We start from the raw sequence: 15863 nt of genomic DNA on the forward strand, positions 1-15863 counted from the left end.
GAGCGATCCACTAGTTGTCCTCCTCCAACAACCTTAGGCACCTTCCCACTCACAGTCTGGACTAATCATGATCCAATTGGTGTCACCTGTGTCTACCTGTTCACCTGTGTATTTCTGCCCTCACTTCCCTGTGTTCTCTAGCTCCGTTTTCTCTGCTAGTTTCTCTATGCTCAGCAGTACTAATCAGTGTCTGATCTGAGAAGTATGTACAGGTACTCGAGAAGCGTTCTCCATGTTTCTTTATTATTTCAGTCGTAGTTACTATTTCGTATTTTGGCTGTCAGCCTGTTTTTGGAGATGTATTTGCTCCACCTTTCTGTTATCGTGTTAAGTCCGTTGTTTTGTATCCTGGCTTCGGGACCACCAGTAAAGATCCTTGTTTCACCATCTCTGCCTACTGTCTATCCTGCACCACACCTGGGTCACACCTCACACCAACCCTTACATTCACTATTATTCTACAATGTAAAAAATAGTAAAAATAAAGAAAAACCCTTGAATGAGTAGGTGTGTCCAAACTTCTGACTGGTAGTGTATGTATATATGTGTGTGTGTGTGTGTGTGTGTGTGTATATATATATATATATATTCACAATACCTAGTACAGTCATTAAAATGCAAATCAATTTCTAACATTTTTGACATGCGTTTTTCTGGATTTTTTTGTTGTTATTCTGTCTCTCACTGTTCAAATAAACCTACCATTAAAATTATAGACTGATCATTTCTTTGTCAGTGGGAAATGTACAAAATCAGCAGGAGATCAAATACTTTTTTCCCTCACTGTATGCATGCAGTATGACAGTCACAAGCCCATACAGTCTATCAAGCCATTGCATTCCAACAAACACAGAATAGATAGTAAATTGCCAACCTAGCATTTATCTGGGACTAGTGGTTGCCAGGCTCAAATATTAAATTCTTGAAGCTTTATTATGCTGATGTTTAAAGAGGTTGTGTGAATGTCCTGCAGCATTTCCTTCACTAAAAGGTCATGCTAGACTCCATATTAAGTAGCCGGGTAATACTTTATAACAGGGGCTGGCTGTGCAGGAGGCACATCATGATGAAGTTTACTCTAGACTCTGATCTTGGGTCAGTTTTGTATTTTCCCCATTATTGTTTAAATTTCGTGTTAGGGGAGGGGAAGCTGATCCTAGATCTGATCTAGGGGAAACTTCACCCCAGAGCCATCAAGATGAGGTGGAGGAGGGTGTCAAAACACCTCCCAGCTCACACTCCCCTCAATGACCATGCAAGAGGAAATTGATAACTGGAAGTCACGGGAGATGCTCCACCATGCTATATTTATCACATATGATTTGAACAGATTTTGAATAAATGTTGTAATAATAATAGAACATGTTATTTTCACTTGATTGATATTCTAGATTGTATTGTCATATCTGGCCCATCTTCCCTTCTGTTTAGGCGTATTACTCTAGATTAAAGGATGTCACAGATCTGTGTAACTCTTGAAGTCACTTTAATTAAGAATCCCAAGTGACTTACAATTCCCAATGTCATATGTCAGTGGCAATCAATGGAACCAGTCCAAGTCAACAGTACATACATGACAGTCATGTCTAAAACTCATAACACCGTCCTCCACTAACACGAATAATCCACCTGGATAACATTGCTTCATCACTGCCAACTAACCCAGTGTCTATCTCCCGTTCACTCTGTATCTGTCTGCCTCTTTTTTTTCTCCATCTTTTTTTTTTGTGTCACAGAGGATTTGATTTACCACCCTCTGTAATGGGAAAAACCTGCTGTTCCTGTGATAAAAGCTGTCAAAGATTCCATTGGTTCTTTGTCATTCCATCATCTATCATTGGACCAGTCCCCTCCCACCTCTCTCTGTCTTCCATTCATGTCCCTTTTGATTTATCAGAGTTGTGGATCAAATCTATTAGACCACACACTACGCATGCATATTCATCATGACGTGTTCCACCAAAGAATGAATCTATTGATTCCTAATGTATCTCAAACTAAAACGGACTGCTTGTTAATTGTCACCCTGTCCTGTCCTAATGACTCGAGGAATAGATCCCATTGTTCCATGAAAACCACCAGGCAAGGAAGAAAGATTTTGGACACTCTTTCAATACAGCAAACATCAGGGGTTGTATAACAAATTATTTTAGAAAGAGTAACGAGTGTCAGTGTAATGCGGTGGATCGAAGTCAGGCGCAGGACACAGAACTTGAGGAAACGTACTTTACTGAACTTGAGTAAAGAAAACAACACAGCAATATCTTCACGCAGGATGGAACTAACCCGCTCACCAAACGACACACGAAAGAAAAACAACCACGCACAAGACACATTGGGAGCCACTGGGTTAAATAGGGTAGGCGTGATTACACAAATGGGAAACAGGTGTGTGACATAGACAACAGGTGCAACATAGACACATATAACATAGATCGGCAGCAGCTAGTATTCCGGTGACGACGAACGCCGCAGCCTGCCCGAGCAAGGAGGAGGGGCAGCCTCGGCAGAATCCGTGACAGTACCGTTCTCGGGGACGGCCAGGAGGACGCGGCGCGGGGCGAGTCGGATGACTACGGTGGAAATCCCTCAACATGGAGGGATCGAGGATGTCCCTCCTAGGGACCCAGCACCGCTCCTCCGGACCGTACCCCTCCCACTCCACGAGATACTGCAGGCCTCCCACCCGACACCTCGAATCTAAGATGGAACGGACCGAGTACGCCGGTGCCCCCTCGATGTCCTGTGGCGGCGGAGGGACCTCCCTTATCTCAGACTCTTGGAGTGGACCAGCTACCACCGGCCTGAGGAGAGACACATGGAATGAGGGGTTAATACGATACTCAGGAGGAAGCTGTAACCTATAACATACCTCGTTCAATCTCCTCAGGACTTTGAAAGGCCCCACAAACCGCCGACCCAGCTTCCGGCAGGGCAGGCGAAGGGGCAGGTTTCGGGTCGAGAGCCAGACCCGGTACCCCGGTGCATACACCGGAGGCTCACTGCGGTGGCGGTCGGCGCTCTCCTTCTGCCGCCTGATGCCCCTCTGCAGGCGCACGTGGGCAGCGTTCCAGGTCTCCTGCGAGCGCCGAAACCATTCATCCACCGCAGGTGCCTCGATCTGGCTCTGATGCCAAGGTGCCAGAACCGGCTGATAACCTAATACACACTGGAAAGGAGTAAGGTTAGTGGAGGAGTGGCGGAGTGAGTTTTGGGCTATCTCTGCCCAGGGGAGCAATGCCGACCACTCCCCCCGCCGGTCCTGGCAATACGACCTCAGAAACCTACCCACCTCCTGGTTGACTCTCTCCACCTGCCCGTTACTTTCGGGGTGAAACCCTGAGGTAAGGCTGACCGAGACTCCCAGACGTTCCATGAACGCCCTCCAAACCCTCGAGGTGAACTGGGAACCCCGATCAGACACTATATCCTCAGGTATCCCATAGTGCTGGAAGACGTGTGTAAATAGGGCGTCAGCAGTCTGTAGGGCTGTAGGGAGACCGGGCAGAGGAATGAGGCAGCAGGACTTAGAAAACCGATAGACAACGACCAGGATCGTGGTATTCCCTTGTGAGGGAGGAAGATCTGTCACGAAATCCACCGATAGGTGGGACCACAGTCGTTGTGGAACGGGTAGGGATTGCAATTTCCCTCTGGGCAGGTGTCTAGGAGCCTTACACTGGGCGCACACCGAGCAGGAAGAAACATAAACCCTCACGTCCTTAGCTAAGGTGGGCCACCAGTACTTCCCACTAAGACAATGCACTGTCCGACCGATACCAGGATGACCAGAGGAGGGTGACGTGTGAGCCCAATAGATCAACTGATCGCGGACCTCCAGCGGAACGTACACATGACCCTCTGGACACTGGGGAGGAGTGGGTTCGTTATGCAACGCCCGCTCAATGTCCGCGTCCACCTCCCACACCACCGGTGCCACCAGACACGACGCCGGAAGTATGGGAGTGGGCTCCACGGAACTCCCCTCCGTGTCATACAGTTGGGACAGAGCATCTGCCTTAGCATTCTGGGATCCTGGCCTGTACGAAAGGGTGAAACAAAAAACGGGTGAGAAACATTGACCACCTTGCCTGGCGAGGGTTTAATCTCTTCGCCGCCCGGATGTACTCCAGATTGCGGTGGTCAGTAAAAATGAGAAAAGGGTGGTTAGTACCCTCAAGCCAATGTCTCCACGTTGACAGGGCTTGGACCACGGCCAACAGCTCTCGGTCCCCCACATCATAGTTGCGCTCCGCCGGACTGAGCATCTTAGAAAAGAACGCACAGGGGCGGAGCTTGGGTGGTGTGCCCGAGCGCTGGGAAAGTACAGCACCTATCCCAGCCTCCGACACGTCCACCTCAACCGTGAAGGCCAAGGAGGGATCCGGATGAGCCAGTACTGGAGCCGAGGTAAACAGGCTCTTCAGACGATTGAAAGCCCTGTACACCTCAGCTGACCACCGCAAACGCACCGGTCCCCCCTTCAGCAATGAGGTAATGGGAGCCGCTACCTGACCAAAGCCCCGAATAAACCTCCGGTAGTAATTGGCAAATCCCAAAAATTGCTGCACCTCCTTCACCGTTGTTGGAGTCGGCCAATTACGCACGGCCGAAATGCGGTCACTCTCCATTTTCACCACAGACACGTACATGTGGTAAAGCTAACTCTCTCTCCTCTGCTCTCGTCCTTCTAGACCTATCTGCTGCCTTTGATACTATGAACCATCAGATCCTCCTCTCCACCCTCTCCGAGTTGGGCATTTCCGGCGCGGCTCACTCTTGGATTGCGTCCTACCTGACAGGTCGCTCCTACCAGGTGGCGTGGCGAGAATCTGTCTCCGCACCACGTGCTCTCACCACTGGTGTCCCCCAGGGCTCAGTTCTAGGCCCTCTCCTATTCTCACTATACACCAAGTCACTTGGCTCTGTCATATCCTCACATGGCCTCTCCTATCATTGCTACGCAGACGACACACAATTAATCTTCTCCTTTCCCCCTTCTGATAACCAGGTGGCGAATCGCATCTCTGCATGTCTGGCAGACATATCAGTGTGGATGACGGATCACCACCTACATTTACATTTACATTTACGTCATTTAGCAGACGCTCTTATCCAGAGCGACTTACAGTTAGTGAGTGCATACATTATTTTTTTTATACTGGTCCCCCGTGGGAATCAAACCCACAACCCTGGCATTGCAAACGCCATGTTCTACCAACTGAGCTACACCCCTGCCGGCCATTCCCTCCCCTACCCTGGACGACGCTGGGCCAATTGTGCGCCGCCCCATTGGTCTCCCGGTCGCGGCCGGTTACGACAGAGCCTGGATTCGAACCAGGATCTCTAGTGACACAGCTTACACTGCGCTGCAGTGCCTTAGACCACTGCGCCACTCGGGGACACCTCAAGCTGAACCTCGGCAAGACGGAGCTGCTCTTCCTCCGGGGAAGAACTGCCCATTCCATGATCTCGCCATCACGGTTGACAACTCCTCCTCCCAGAGTGCAAAGAGCCTTGGCATGTCCCTGGACAACACCCTGTCGTTCTCTGCTAACATCAAGGCGGTGACCCGATCCTGTAGGTTCATGCTCTACAACATTTGCAGAGTACGACCCTGCCTTACACAGGAAGCGACACAGGTCCTAATCCAGGCACTTGTCATCTCCCGTCAGGATTACTGCAACTCGCTGTTGGCTGGGCTCCCTGCCTGTGCCATTAAACCCCTACAACTCATCCAGAACGCCGCAGCCCGTCTGGTGTTCAACCTTCCCAAGTTCTCTCACGTCACCCTGCTCCTCCGCACACTCCACTGGCTTCCAGTTGAAGCTCGCATCTGCTACAAGACCATGGTGCTTGCCTACGGAGCTGTGAGGGGAACGGCACCTCCTTACCTTCAGGCTCTGATCAGTCCCTACACCCAAACGAGGGCATTGCGTTCATCCACCTCTGGCCTGCTGGCACCCCTACCTCTGCGGAAGCACAGTTCCCGCTCAGCCCAGTCAAAACTGTTCGCTGCTCTGGCACCCCAATGGTGGAACAAGCTCCCTCACGACGCCAGGACAGCGGAGTCACTCACCACCTTCCGGAGACACTTGAAACCCCACCTCTTTAAGGAATACCTGGGATAGGATAAAGTAATCCTTCTACCCCCCCTTACCCCACCCCCCCAAAAAAACAAAAAAATATATATATATATATTGTAAAGTGGTTGTCCCACTGGCTATCATAAGGTGAATGTAGCAATTTGTAAGTCGCTCTGGATAAGAGCGTCTGCTAAATGACGAAAATGTAAAATGTAAATGTAATGTGGTACCCTAGGAAGGAGATGGACTCCTGAAAGAACAGGCATTTCTCCGCCTTGGCATACAGGTCATGCTTCAACAGTCGTCCAAGTACCTTACGCACCAGGGACACATGCTCGGTCCGTGTAGTGGAGTATATGAGGATGTCATCAATATACACCACTACACCCTGTCCTTGCAGGTCCCTGAAAATCTCATCGACGAAGGCTTGGAAGACTTGAGTACCCGTATGGCATGACGAGGTACTCATAGTGTCCGGAGGCAGTGCTGAAAGCCGGCTTCCACTCATCTCCCTCCTGAATACGCACCAGATTGTACGCGCTCCTGAGATCCAATTTCGTGAAGAAGCGCGCCCCGTGCAGTGATTCCGTCATACATGCTATCAGAGGTAAGGGATAGCTGTACTTGACCGTGATCTGATTAAGCCCACGGTAATCAATGCACGGGCGTAACCCACCATCCTTCTTCTTCACGAAAAAGAAACTTGAGGAAACCGCAGTGTGTCCTCTGCGGCCACAGTTGGTGCAGGGGACGGCCCCTCTCCTGGTCTCCTTAAGGGCAGCACCTCCGAGCTCCATGGGGGTAGAGTTGGAGGTGGTGGGGGATGGAATGAATGAGCCCTGATCAGAACGTCCGCGGGTCTCCAACAGGTTATCCAGCCTGATGGACATCTCCACCAGTTGGTCCAGATTGAGATTGGTATCCCTGCAGGCCAGTTCCCGCAGAACGTCCTCCCTTAGGCTTCACCAATAGTGGTTGATCAGGGCCCTCTCATTCCATCCCGCGCTGGCTGCCAATGTCCTGAACTCCAGCGCAAAATCCAGGGCGCTCCTCCTGTCATAGGTGGAACAGACGCTCTCGTATCCCGAGGGCGCCGGGTGGATGGTTGCCAGGTAGAGCTCTACCTGGAGCAGGAAACCGTGACACCCGGCTGGTGTACCGTCATATGCCCTCGGTAGCGAGAGCCGAATCCCACTGGGCCCAGGTGGAGAAGAGGTGGACTGTGGTATGGGTGGTAGAGTGGTTGGAGAAGGTGTGGGAAGGCCACCTCTCTCCCAACGGTCCATCGTGTTCATCACCATCTCCATTGCGGTGCTGAGCACCTGGATGACACTCTCCTGTCATTGAAAACGTTCCTCCATAGATTTGGACTGACGAGCTGTACCTGCTGACTCCATAGATGGTGCGTGGTTCTGTAACGAGTGTCAGTGTAATGCGGTGGATCGAAGTCAGTAAAGAAAAGTAAAGAAAACAACACAGCAATACCTTCACGCAGGAAGGAACTAACCCGCTCACCAAACGACACACGAAACGAAAAACAACCACGCACAAGACACATTGGGAGCCACTGGGTTAAATAGGGTAGGCGTGATTACACAAATGGGAAACAGGTGTGTGACATAGACAACAGGTGCAACATAGACACATATAACATAGATCGGCAGCAGCTAGTATTCCGGTGACGACGAACACCGCAGCCTGCCGAGTAAGGAGGAGGGGCAGCCTCGGCAGAATCCGTGACACATAAGGGGTTCTTTAAATATGTGACATGAATTTGTATTAATGTTAAAACCTAAAGGTAATAATCAAGGTGTAGCATATTCTAACATCAATATTGGCTACTGATTAGCCAAACAAATCTTGCTCAAAATTAGCATCAATGCCCTCATATTTCATTAATTAGCATTTAGCGTCTTAATAAGAGAGCCTCCCATCATGCATTGCAGAGGAAGCCATGGTTTGCATTTTGATCACTTGTCTGCCTGCATGTCCCGTGGTGCAGGTGGCATTTCACCCCATCTCAGACATCTCTCCTCTAAAGAACAGCCGTGTCGGAATGCTGTTGGCATGACACATTTTGTCACAGAATATCACAAATTCCCCCTTCAAATGATTTTTTCATCTTATTCCAGCCTTGAAACTGCATCCAGTGTGTGTCCTTTGGTTGTTGATGATGGTGGTGTTGTTTTGTTATTGCTTGTGATGAGATGATAACATGGAAAACAACTAAAAATGACTTAAAGCTGAAGCTGTTGGAAGCTGTTAAAGTAATGAAAGTAAACTTTTTGAGGGCAATTTTAAAACAAAATCTAGATAAGTCATCATTAGAAGTGTGGGCTTATTCAACAACCCTTAGTAAACTATTAGAAAAAATTGTGTTTGACTAGATACAATGCTATTTTACAGTAAACAAATTGACAACAAACTTTCAGCATGCTTATAGAGAAGGACATTCATCAAGCACAGCACTTACACGAATGACTGATGATTGGCTGAGAGAAATTGATGATAAAAAGATTGTGGGGGCTGTTTTGTTAGACTTCAGTGCGGCTTTTGACATTATCGCTGGAAAAACGTATGTGTTATGGCTTTACATCCTCTGCTATATCATGGATTCGAGAGTTACCTGTCTAACAGAACACAGAGGGTGTTCTTTAATGGAAGCCTCTCCAACATAATCCAGGTAGAATCAGGAATTCCCCAGGGCAGCTGTCTAGGCCCATTACTTTATTCAATCTTTACTAATGACATGCCACTGGCTTTGAGTAAAGCCAGAGTGTCTATGTATGCGGATGACTCAACACTATACATGTCAGCTACTACAGCGACTGAAATGACTGCAACACTTAACAAACAGTTGCAGTTAGTTTCAGAGTGGGTGGCAAGGAATAAGTTAGTCCTAAATATTTCTAAAACTAAAAGCATTGTATTTGGGACAAATCATTCACTAAACCATAAACCTCAACTAAATCTTGTAATAAATAATGTGGAAATTGAGCAAGTTGAGGTGACTAAACTGCTTGGAGTAACCCTGGATTGTAAACTGTCATGGTCAAAACATATTGATACAACAGTAGCTAAGATGGTGAGAAGTATGTCCATAATAAAGCGCTGATCTACCTTCTTAACATCACTATCTACAAGGCATGTCCTACAGGCCCTAGTTTTGTCACAACTGGCTACTGTTCAGTCGTGTGGTCAGGTGCCACAAAAAAGGACTTAGGAAAATTGTAATTGGCTCAGAACAGGGCAGCACGGCTGGCCCTTAGATGTACACAGAGAGCTAATATTAATAAATGCATGTCGATCTCTCCTGGCTCAAAGTGGAGGAGAGATTGACTTCATCACTACTTGTGTTTATGAGAGGTGTTGACATGTTGGGTGCACCGAGCTGTCTGTTGGAGCTACTGGCGCACAGCTCGGTCACCCATGCATACCCCACAAGACATGCCACCAGACGTCTCTTCACAGTCCCCAAGTCCAGAACAGACTATGGGAGGCGCACAGTACTACATAGAGCCATGACTACATGGAACTCTATTCCACATCAAGTAACTGATGCAAGTAGTAAAATTAGATTTAAAAAACAGATTAAAAAACACCTTATGGAGCAGCAGGGACTGTGAAGCAACACAAACATAGGCGCAGACACATGCATACACATACACGATAACATACACACGTACACATGGATTTTTGTACTGTAGATATGTGGTAGGGGTGGAGTAGGGGCCTGAGGGCACACAGTGTGTTGTGAAATCTGTGAATATATTGTAATGTTTTTAAGATTGTATGAACTGCCTTCATTTTGTTGGACCCCAGGAAGAGTAGCTGCTGCCTTGGCAGCAGCTAATGGGGATCCATAATAAATACAAATACAAATCTCAAATAAATGTTTTAATGACCGTGTCCGAGTACCCAGACTTGCATTCTAAATTTGAGTATGAAAAAATAGAACGTTTTATAGAATGTGACATTTTGAAAATGTTGTATGCTTTAAATGGCTGGATGCTATACTCTTTTCAGCTTTCATTTAGTATTAATTCGCTTCATGCTTTTGAGGTAGAGAATAATATTTTCATACCCACGACTGTACCAGACACGTAGTACCAAAATGAATGAATGGCGGGAAACAACACAGTTGTGCATTAGATGGCGCCACCTCAGTTTGGGTGAGTCTAGTATGTTCATATTTGTTGCTTACTGCATACAATTTTACTAAATAGTACATTCTAAATAGTATGTAGTATAATTAGTACACAGTGTGTCGTTTTAGTAAGTCGTAGGCAAGAGAGATTTCGGACACGGCCAATGTAAATGTTTGAGTAACGCTTCTTTAACATGTATTTTCTAATTAAACTCCATGTATCTTTGTTTGAACATGAGCTAATTTCACTGGACTACTACAGGTAAAATACTAGCAGCAACTAACATGTGCATTTCAATGCAATGCATGTCTTGAGCTTTGTGGGAGGGTTAATTTTTAAAGGCTTTTTTTTTGCCGTTTTGTTCCCTGTGTGTTTGTCCTCTCCAGGATTCTTGGACTCGGCCCGAGACGTACGAGGTATGGCTACTAAACACGTAGCCAGACTCTAGATCCAATGCTTAACACTCTCATCGTAGACAAACCCTGTTCACAGCAGAGCATCAGCGTTGGCTTTTTTTCCACAAAGTCTGTTCTCAAACTCTCCAAAATCTAGCACAAATACAATTCCAGACTAATGAAGTCAAATTTGGGAGTATGAAATGAGAAGCTTCCTTTTGAATGTCCATTTTTCATTAGATGTTCGGACTAATTTGCGACTTGCCCTCAAGTTCGGTCCCTCCTCATTTTGCATTCATTCCTCTCATAACGTTGGTTTCATAACCGCTTATTAGGAAGGCGTCAACAGTTCCCCCAAAGCTGCAGACGCTCCAGGTCTACTTCCTGGTAGCTGTTTTCATTCCCATTTGTGGTGTGATAACTGCCAGGCTAGGCCCAATGACTGAGAGTCCTGTCTAGGGGCTAGCCAGGCAACATTGAAAAACCTCAATTAGCCAACACTCTTTGCTCTGCCGTGGACCAAGCCAAGCCAATCTAGCTGTGCCTTTTGAAAACACCAACCCGCTGTAGACTGCACAAAGAAAATCCTAAAATAGAGATGCACCTTAGTACTGTCTACTCCGCTTGTTAGAAAGAAAGAAAGAAAGGAAGAGAAAAAGAAAGAGAATAAATAATGTAAGAAGAATTCAAGAAATGCTTATGCCTTTGTGGTAATTATCCGAGGCATTTACTCCACAACCGCAATGTTTCTGTCACATAAGGCATAACTGTTGTTTTTGTTTGGTTCAGTGTGTGAATATTCATCAACATGTGTGCTGTGTTTATAATGAATGATTCAGTGGCATATGGATGGTGTGGATTGGGGAAAGTAGGTTTCCCAGAGTTTTAACTCCAGATTGAAACTCCCAGTTATCATCTTGCAACCCATTATAAACCTTTCATGAATCCCACTGCCTGTACAACAAAAAAAATACTCTGAAGTTCTATTCACAGGAAAGCATAACTTCTTGGTTTCTATAACATTTTCATTATTAATTCAGGTCTCAGTTGATGTATACTCTAGCATCCAACCATTCATTCACATCAGAAAATCTAAACGTCAGTTTTTAGTTTTTGAATATCAGTTCAGGAAGATGGACTCGTGCCGTGTAGCCTAGATAATCGCCCAACAGCCAGCATAACTTCATAACTGAAATGTTGATAATTCAGAATTCAAATAATTTGATACACTATTTATACAAAAGTATGTGGACACCCCTTCAAGTGAGTGGATTCGGCTATTTCAGCCACACCTGTTGCTGACAGGTGTATAAAATCGAGCACACAGCCATGCAATCTCCATAGACAAACATTGGCACTAGAATGGCCTTACTGAAGAGCTCAGTGACTTTCAACGTGGCACCGTCATAGGATGCAACCTTTCCAACAAGTCAGTTCGTCAAATCTCTGCCCTGCTAGAGCTGCCCCGGTCAACTGTACGTGCTGTTATTGTGAAGTGGAAACGTCTAGGAGCAACAACAGCTCAGCCGCAAAGTGGTAGGCCACATAAGCTCACAGAACGGGACCGCCGAGGGCTGAAGCGCGTAGTGCGTGAAAATCGTCTGTCCTAGGTTGCATCACTCACTACCGAGTTCCAAACTGCCTCTGGAAGCAATGTCAGTCCCCTGTAGCTCAGTTGGTAGAGCATGGCGCTTGCAACGCCAGGGTTGTGGGTACGTTTCCCCCGGGGGGCCAGTATGAAAAATTTATGCACTCACTAACTGTAAGTCGCTCTGGATAAGAGCGTCTGCTAAATGACTAAAATGTCAAATTTAAGAACTGTTTGTCGGGAGCTTCATAAAATAGGTTTATATGGCCGAGCAGCCGCACACATGCCTAAGATCACCATGCGCAATGCCAAGCGTTGGCTGGAATGGTGTAAAGCTCACCGCCATTGGACTCTGGAGCAGTGGAAACACGTTCGCTGGAGTGATGAATCACACTTCACCATCTGGCAGTCCGGCGGACGAATCTGGGTTTGGCGGATGCTAGGAGAACGCTACCTGCCCCAATGCATAGTGCCAACTGTAAAGTTTGGTGGAGGAGGAATAATGCTCTGGGGCTGTTTTTGATGGTTCGGGCTAGGCTCCTTGGTTCCAGTGAAGGGAAATGTTAATGCTACAGCATACAATGACATTCTAGATTATTCTGTGCTTCCAACTTTGTGGCAACAGTTTGGGGAAGGCCCTTTCCTGTTTCCGCATGACAATGCCCCGTGCACAAAGCGAGGTCCATACAGAAATGGTTTGTCGAAGAACTTGACTGGCCTGCACAGAGCCCTGACCTCAACCCCATCGAACACCTTTGGGATGATTTGGAACGCCGACTGCGAGCCAGGCCTAATCGCCCAACATCAGTGCCCAACCTCACTGATGCCCTTGTAGCTGAACTGAAGCAAGTCCCCGCAGCAATGTTCCAACATCTAGTGGAAAGCCTTCCCAGAAGAGTGGATGCTGTTATAGCAGTAAAGGGGGGACCAACTCTATATGAATGCCCATGATTTTGGAATGAGATGTTCGACGAGCAGGTGTCCACATACTTTTGGTAATGTAGTATATTTTGGCCCTCCTAGCTTAGCTAATTTTAGCGTTGCTTCAGTAGATAACTAGTGTTGCTAAATCATTATTTTCAGATGCCCAGTAGTGTTCCACCTGTCTTAGTCCCTGGTATTATAGACACGTAGTTTGTAGGAAAAGCAGTTTGCATTCCACATAATGTCATACCATGTCTTTGCTTTTGATATTTCAAATGAGCTGCTCTGATCTTTTCACCATTGTTTGAGGCAACACTTGCCTCGTGTACATTTGTAGTGTCAATGACTCACAAGGGCACCGTGGGTAGAGGATTTATCCATGCTTTCCTGGGTTCACCCTCCATACAACAGGTCAGTTGGTCAGTTTAGCAAAACCCCACTGTAAGTGTGTCACGGCGTCCATAGCACACTCTAGTCTGGCCTCCTCCGGACATGACACCTTTTGAGAGAGAAACGAGACACCCATCCCCAGCGGGCACGATTTGTTTCTGAAGGCTCAGAGAGACACCGAGCTGGGTTTTTCACTCTTGTCAGCCTTCCTATTTTCCTTGAACTTGAGCAGAATTAGAAAAAGGGGCCACGCTGCAAAGCCTCCCTCTTGCAAAACTCCCTCACTCTCTCTCTCCTGTTTCTCTTGATATGTGACAACACAAGAAGATCTGCACGAGGGGAAGGTGACATGAATCGCGCCTCAGCTTCGCCAGCAAGCGACCGACCCTCACAATATAAAGCAATGTGCACACTGCATATATATGACATTTCCCCCCGCCTCGGAACACATGTAATGAGAAAGGCCCTGCATGTGCAGCTTATCGGCAATTACTTGGCGAGGGAAGCTGCTATGTAGACAGCCCTGCATACTAACAGGTTATGGAGCGTGAGGCGGAAACGGGATGGGATCCACGCTCCAAAAAGCCTGTCTGTAATTTAAAGCACTCAATGTCTTTGGATCATGACTAAGCCATCCCACCTTAAATCGACTTACCGAATAGATTGAATTGCAAAGCCCCAAATGTGCGATACAGACCAAATCCCCTCTGGCCATTAAACAAGTAATTTGTAGACTTAAGAAGACCTCTCAAAGGGTGTCACATAATGTCATACATACAGTAATAAACAAGTTCTGTCTCAGAAACATTGACCTGAAGATCAATTGCTGACTATTCAACCACAACTGGTCCAATGATTATATTAACGTAGATTGATGATGTACATGTCAGTGCTATTGATTTAGGGATACTGTGAGATACATAGACTTTCAAGATAAGTAATGATGCACCCTTTACTCATTAGATTTGTTAGGGTCACCACATCTATTTTGAGACTGGCGTCCTGCTTGCCATGTAACATTTGCAAGATGGCGTGACTCAGTTTGATGCGTTTTAAGTGCACTACTGACACTACGAGCATGATGAACATCTCACATCTTTTGACAGCTTATCTAAGAGGGTTTCAGCTGGCATGATTAATACATCTATTAAAACGTGTCATGGAAGAGACTTCTCCTCAACGGTTAAAACGGGTCAATTAACTTTCATGTTTTCCATGATATCAGTGTGTGCCATTCATTAGCCAATCTGCCCATTAAATGCCATATTGAGTTTCAGTACCATTTTGATTTTGTCAATGAAATTAGCTCTTTATCATAGAATAATGAAACAGTCTTTGCACTTAGATGTGTTGTATTATTTATATTCAGGCTCATAAGACACAGGAGCAGATGCTTGGTGTAAAATTCCCTTAACACAAGATTAATGCTGCCCTTTGAAAATGTTGAAGGGCACTCCTCAGATCCTCAGCCAGCTCTGTTTTTACAGTGCTGCACAGCCATTCTCACTACACAGAGAACATAACACAATAGGGAGGGGCTCATGTATCAAATCTGAATCTATTATTCAAATAAAGCAAAAGCTGAAGTGTGTGGAATGCTGTTTAGAAAATAGTCATAGAGAGTTAGTAGCTTAACAAGTAGATGTATTTCTGCTCATTGGTGTGAAGCTGTGTGTAGCCCAAAGCAAGCTAGAAGTATAGCTGTTGGATTTTTTTTCAGCCATGCTTTTAGAAAACCTGCTGCATTGATTTGCTCCATTATTGATGTGTTTGGTTCTCCCGCCACCTCCTGCAAAGCAGCCCAGATAAAATCTAAAAATATCCGGTGGATGTTCGCCGTCTTTATTTGGCAGCATTTCGTCAAGGAATTGAGTAGAGAAAGACAAATCTAGGAAAATGAAATTCTGTCCAAATTCTGACAGGTGCACAGAAAGAAAGAAGGTTGCACCTTGAGTGGTCAGAAGTAAACCAAAAACATGAAATGGTCAAAGTGTTCATTGTGGTTCTTCTCTTTTCTTCCTCGTAGAGTCTTGATGGGAACGTAGTGGTGCGTAGTCACGCACGGGTGTCCTCTCTAACCCTGAAGTACGTCCAGTTCACCGATGCTGGCCAGTACCTCTGCACCGCCCGCAACTCCATCGGTCAGGACCAGCAGACCATGTTCCTGGAAGTGCGCTGTAAGACACCTATCTGTCTATATTAACTTTTCACATAACATTTCACATCCCTTTTCACTTATACCCCTTTTTACCTGTATCTTCAAAAGTTCCATGAATTGTCACCTCCATTTGCAAATAGCAATAGTGAAAGTGATAGTCCAAGACATTCTAGC

General features: G+C 46.4%; 1 protein-coding gene across 1 annotated transcript in view; it reads left to right on the plus strand.

The window, feature by feature from the left end:
- The window catches only part of LOC311142420 (neural cell adhesion molecule 1-like), a gene marked incomplete at both ends in the record, with an annotated part of 315519 nt that overhangs the window by 242065 nt on the left and 57591 nt on the right, over window positions 1–15863 (plus strand). The window contains 2 exon segments of the mRNA XM_084178065.1: window positions 10621–10650; window positions 15558–15708. Of these exon segments, the coding sequence (XP_084034191.1) occupies window positions 10621–10650; window positions 15558–15708 (181 nt within the window).

This window comes from Coregonus lavaretus (assembly GCF_964263955.1).
Source record: "Coregonus lavaretus genome assembly, chromosome: 15".
Lineage (NCBI taxonomy): Eukaryota > Metazoa > Chordata > Actinopteri > Salmoniformes > Salmonidae > Coregonus > Coregonus lavaretus.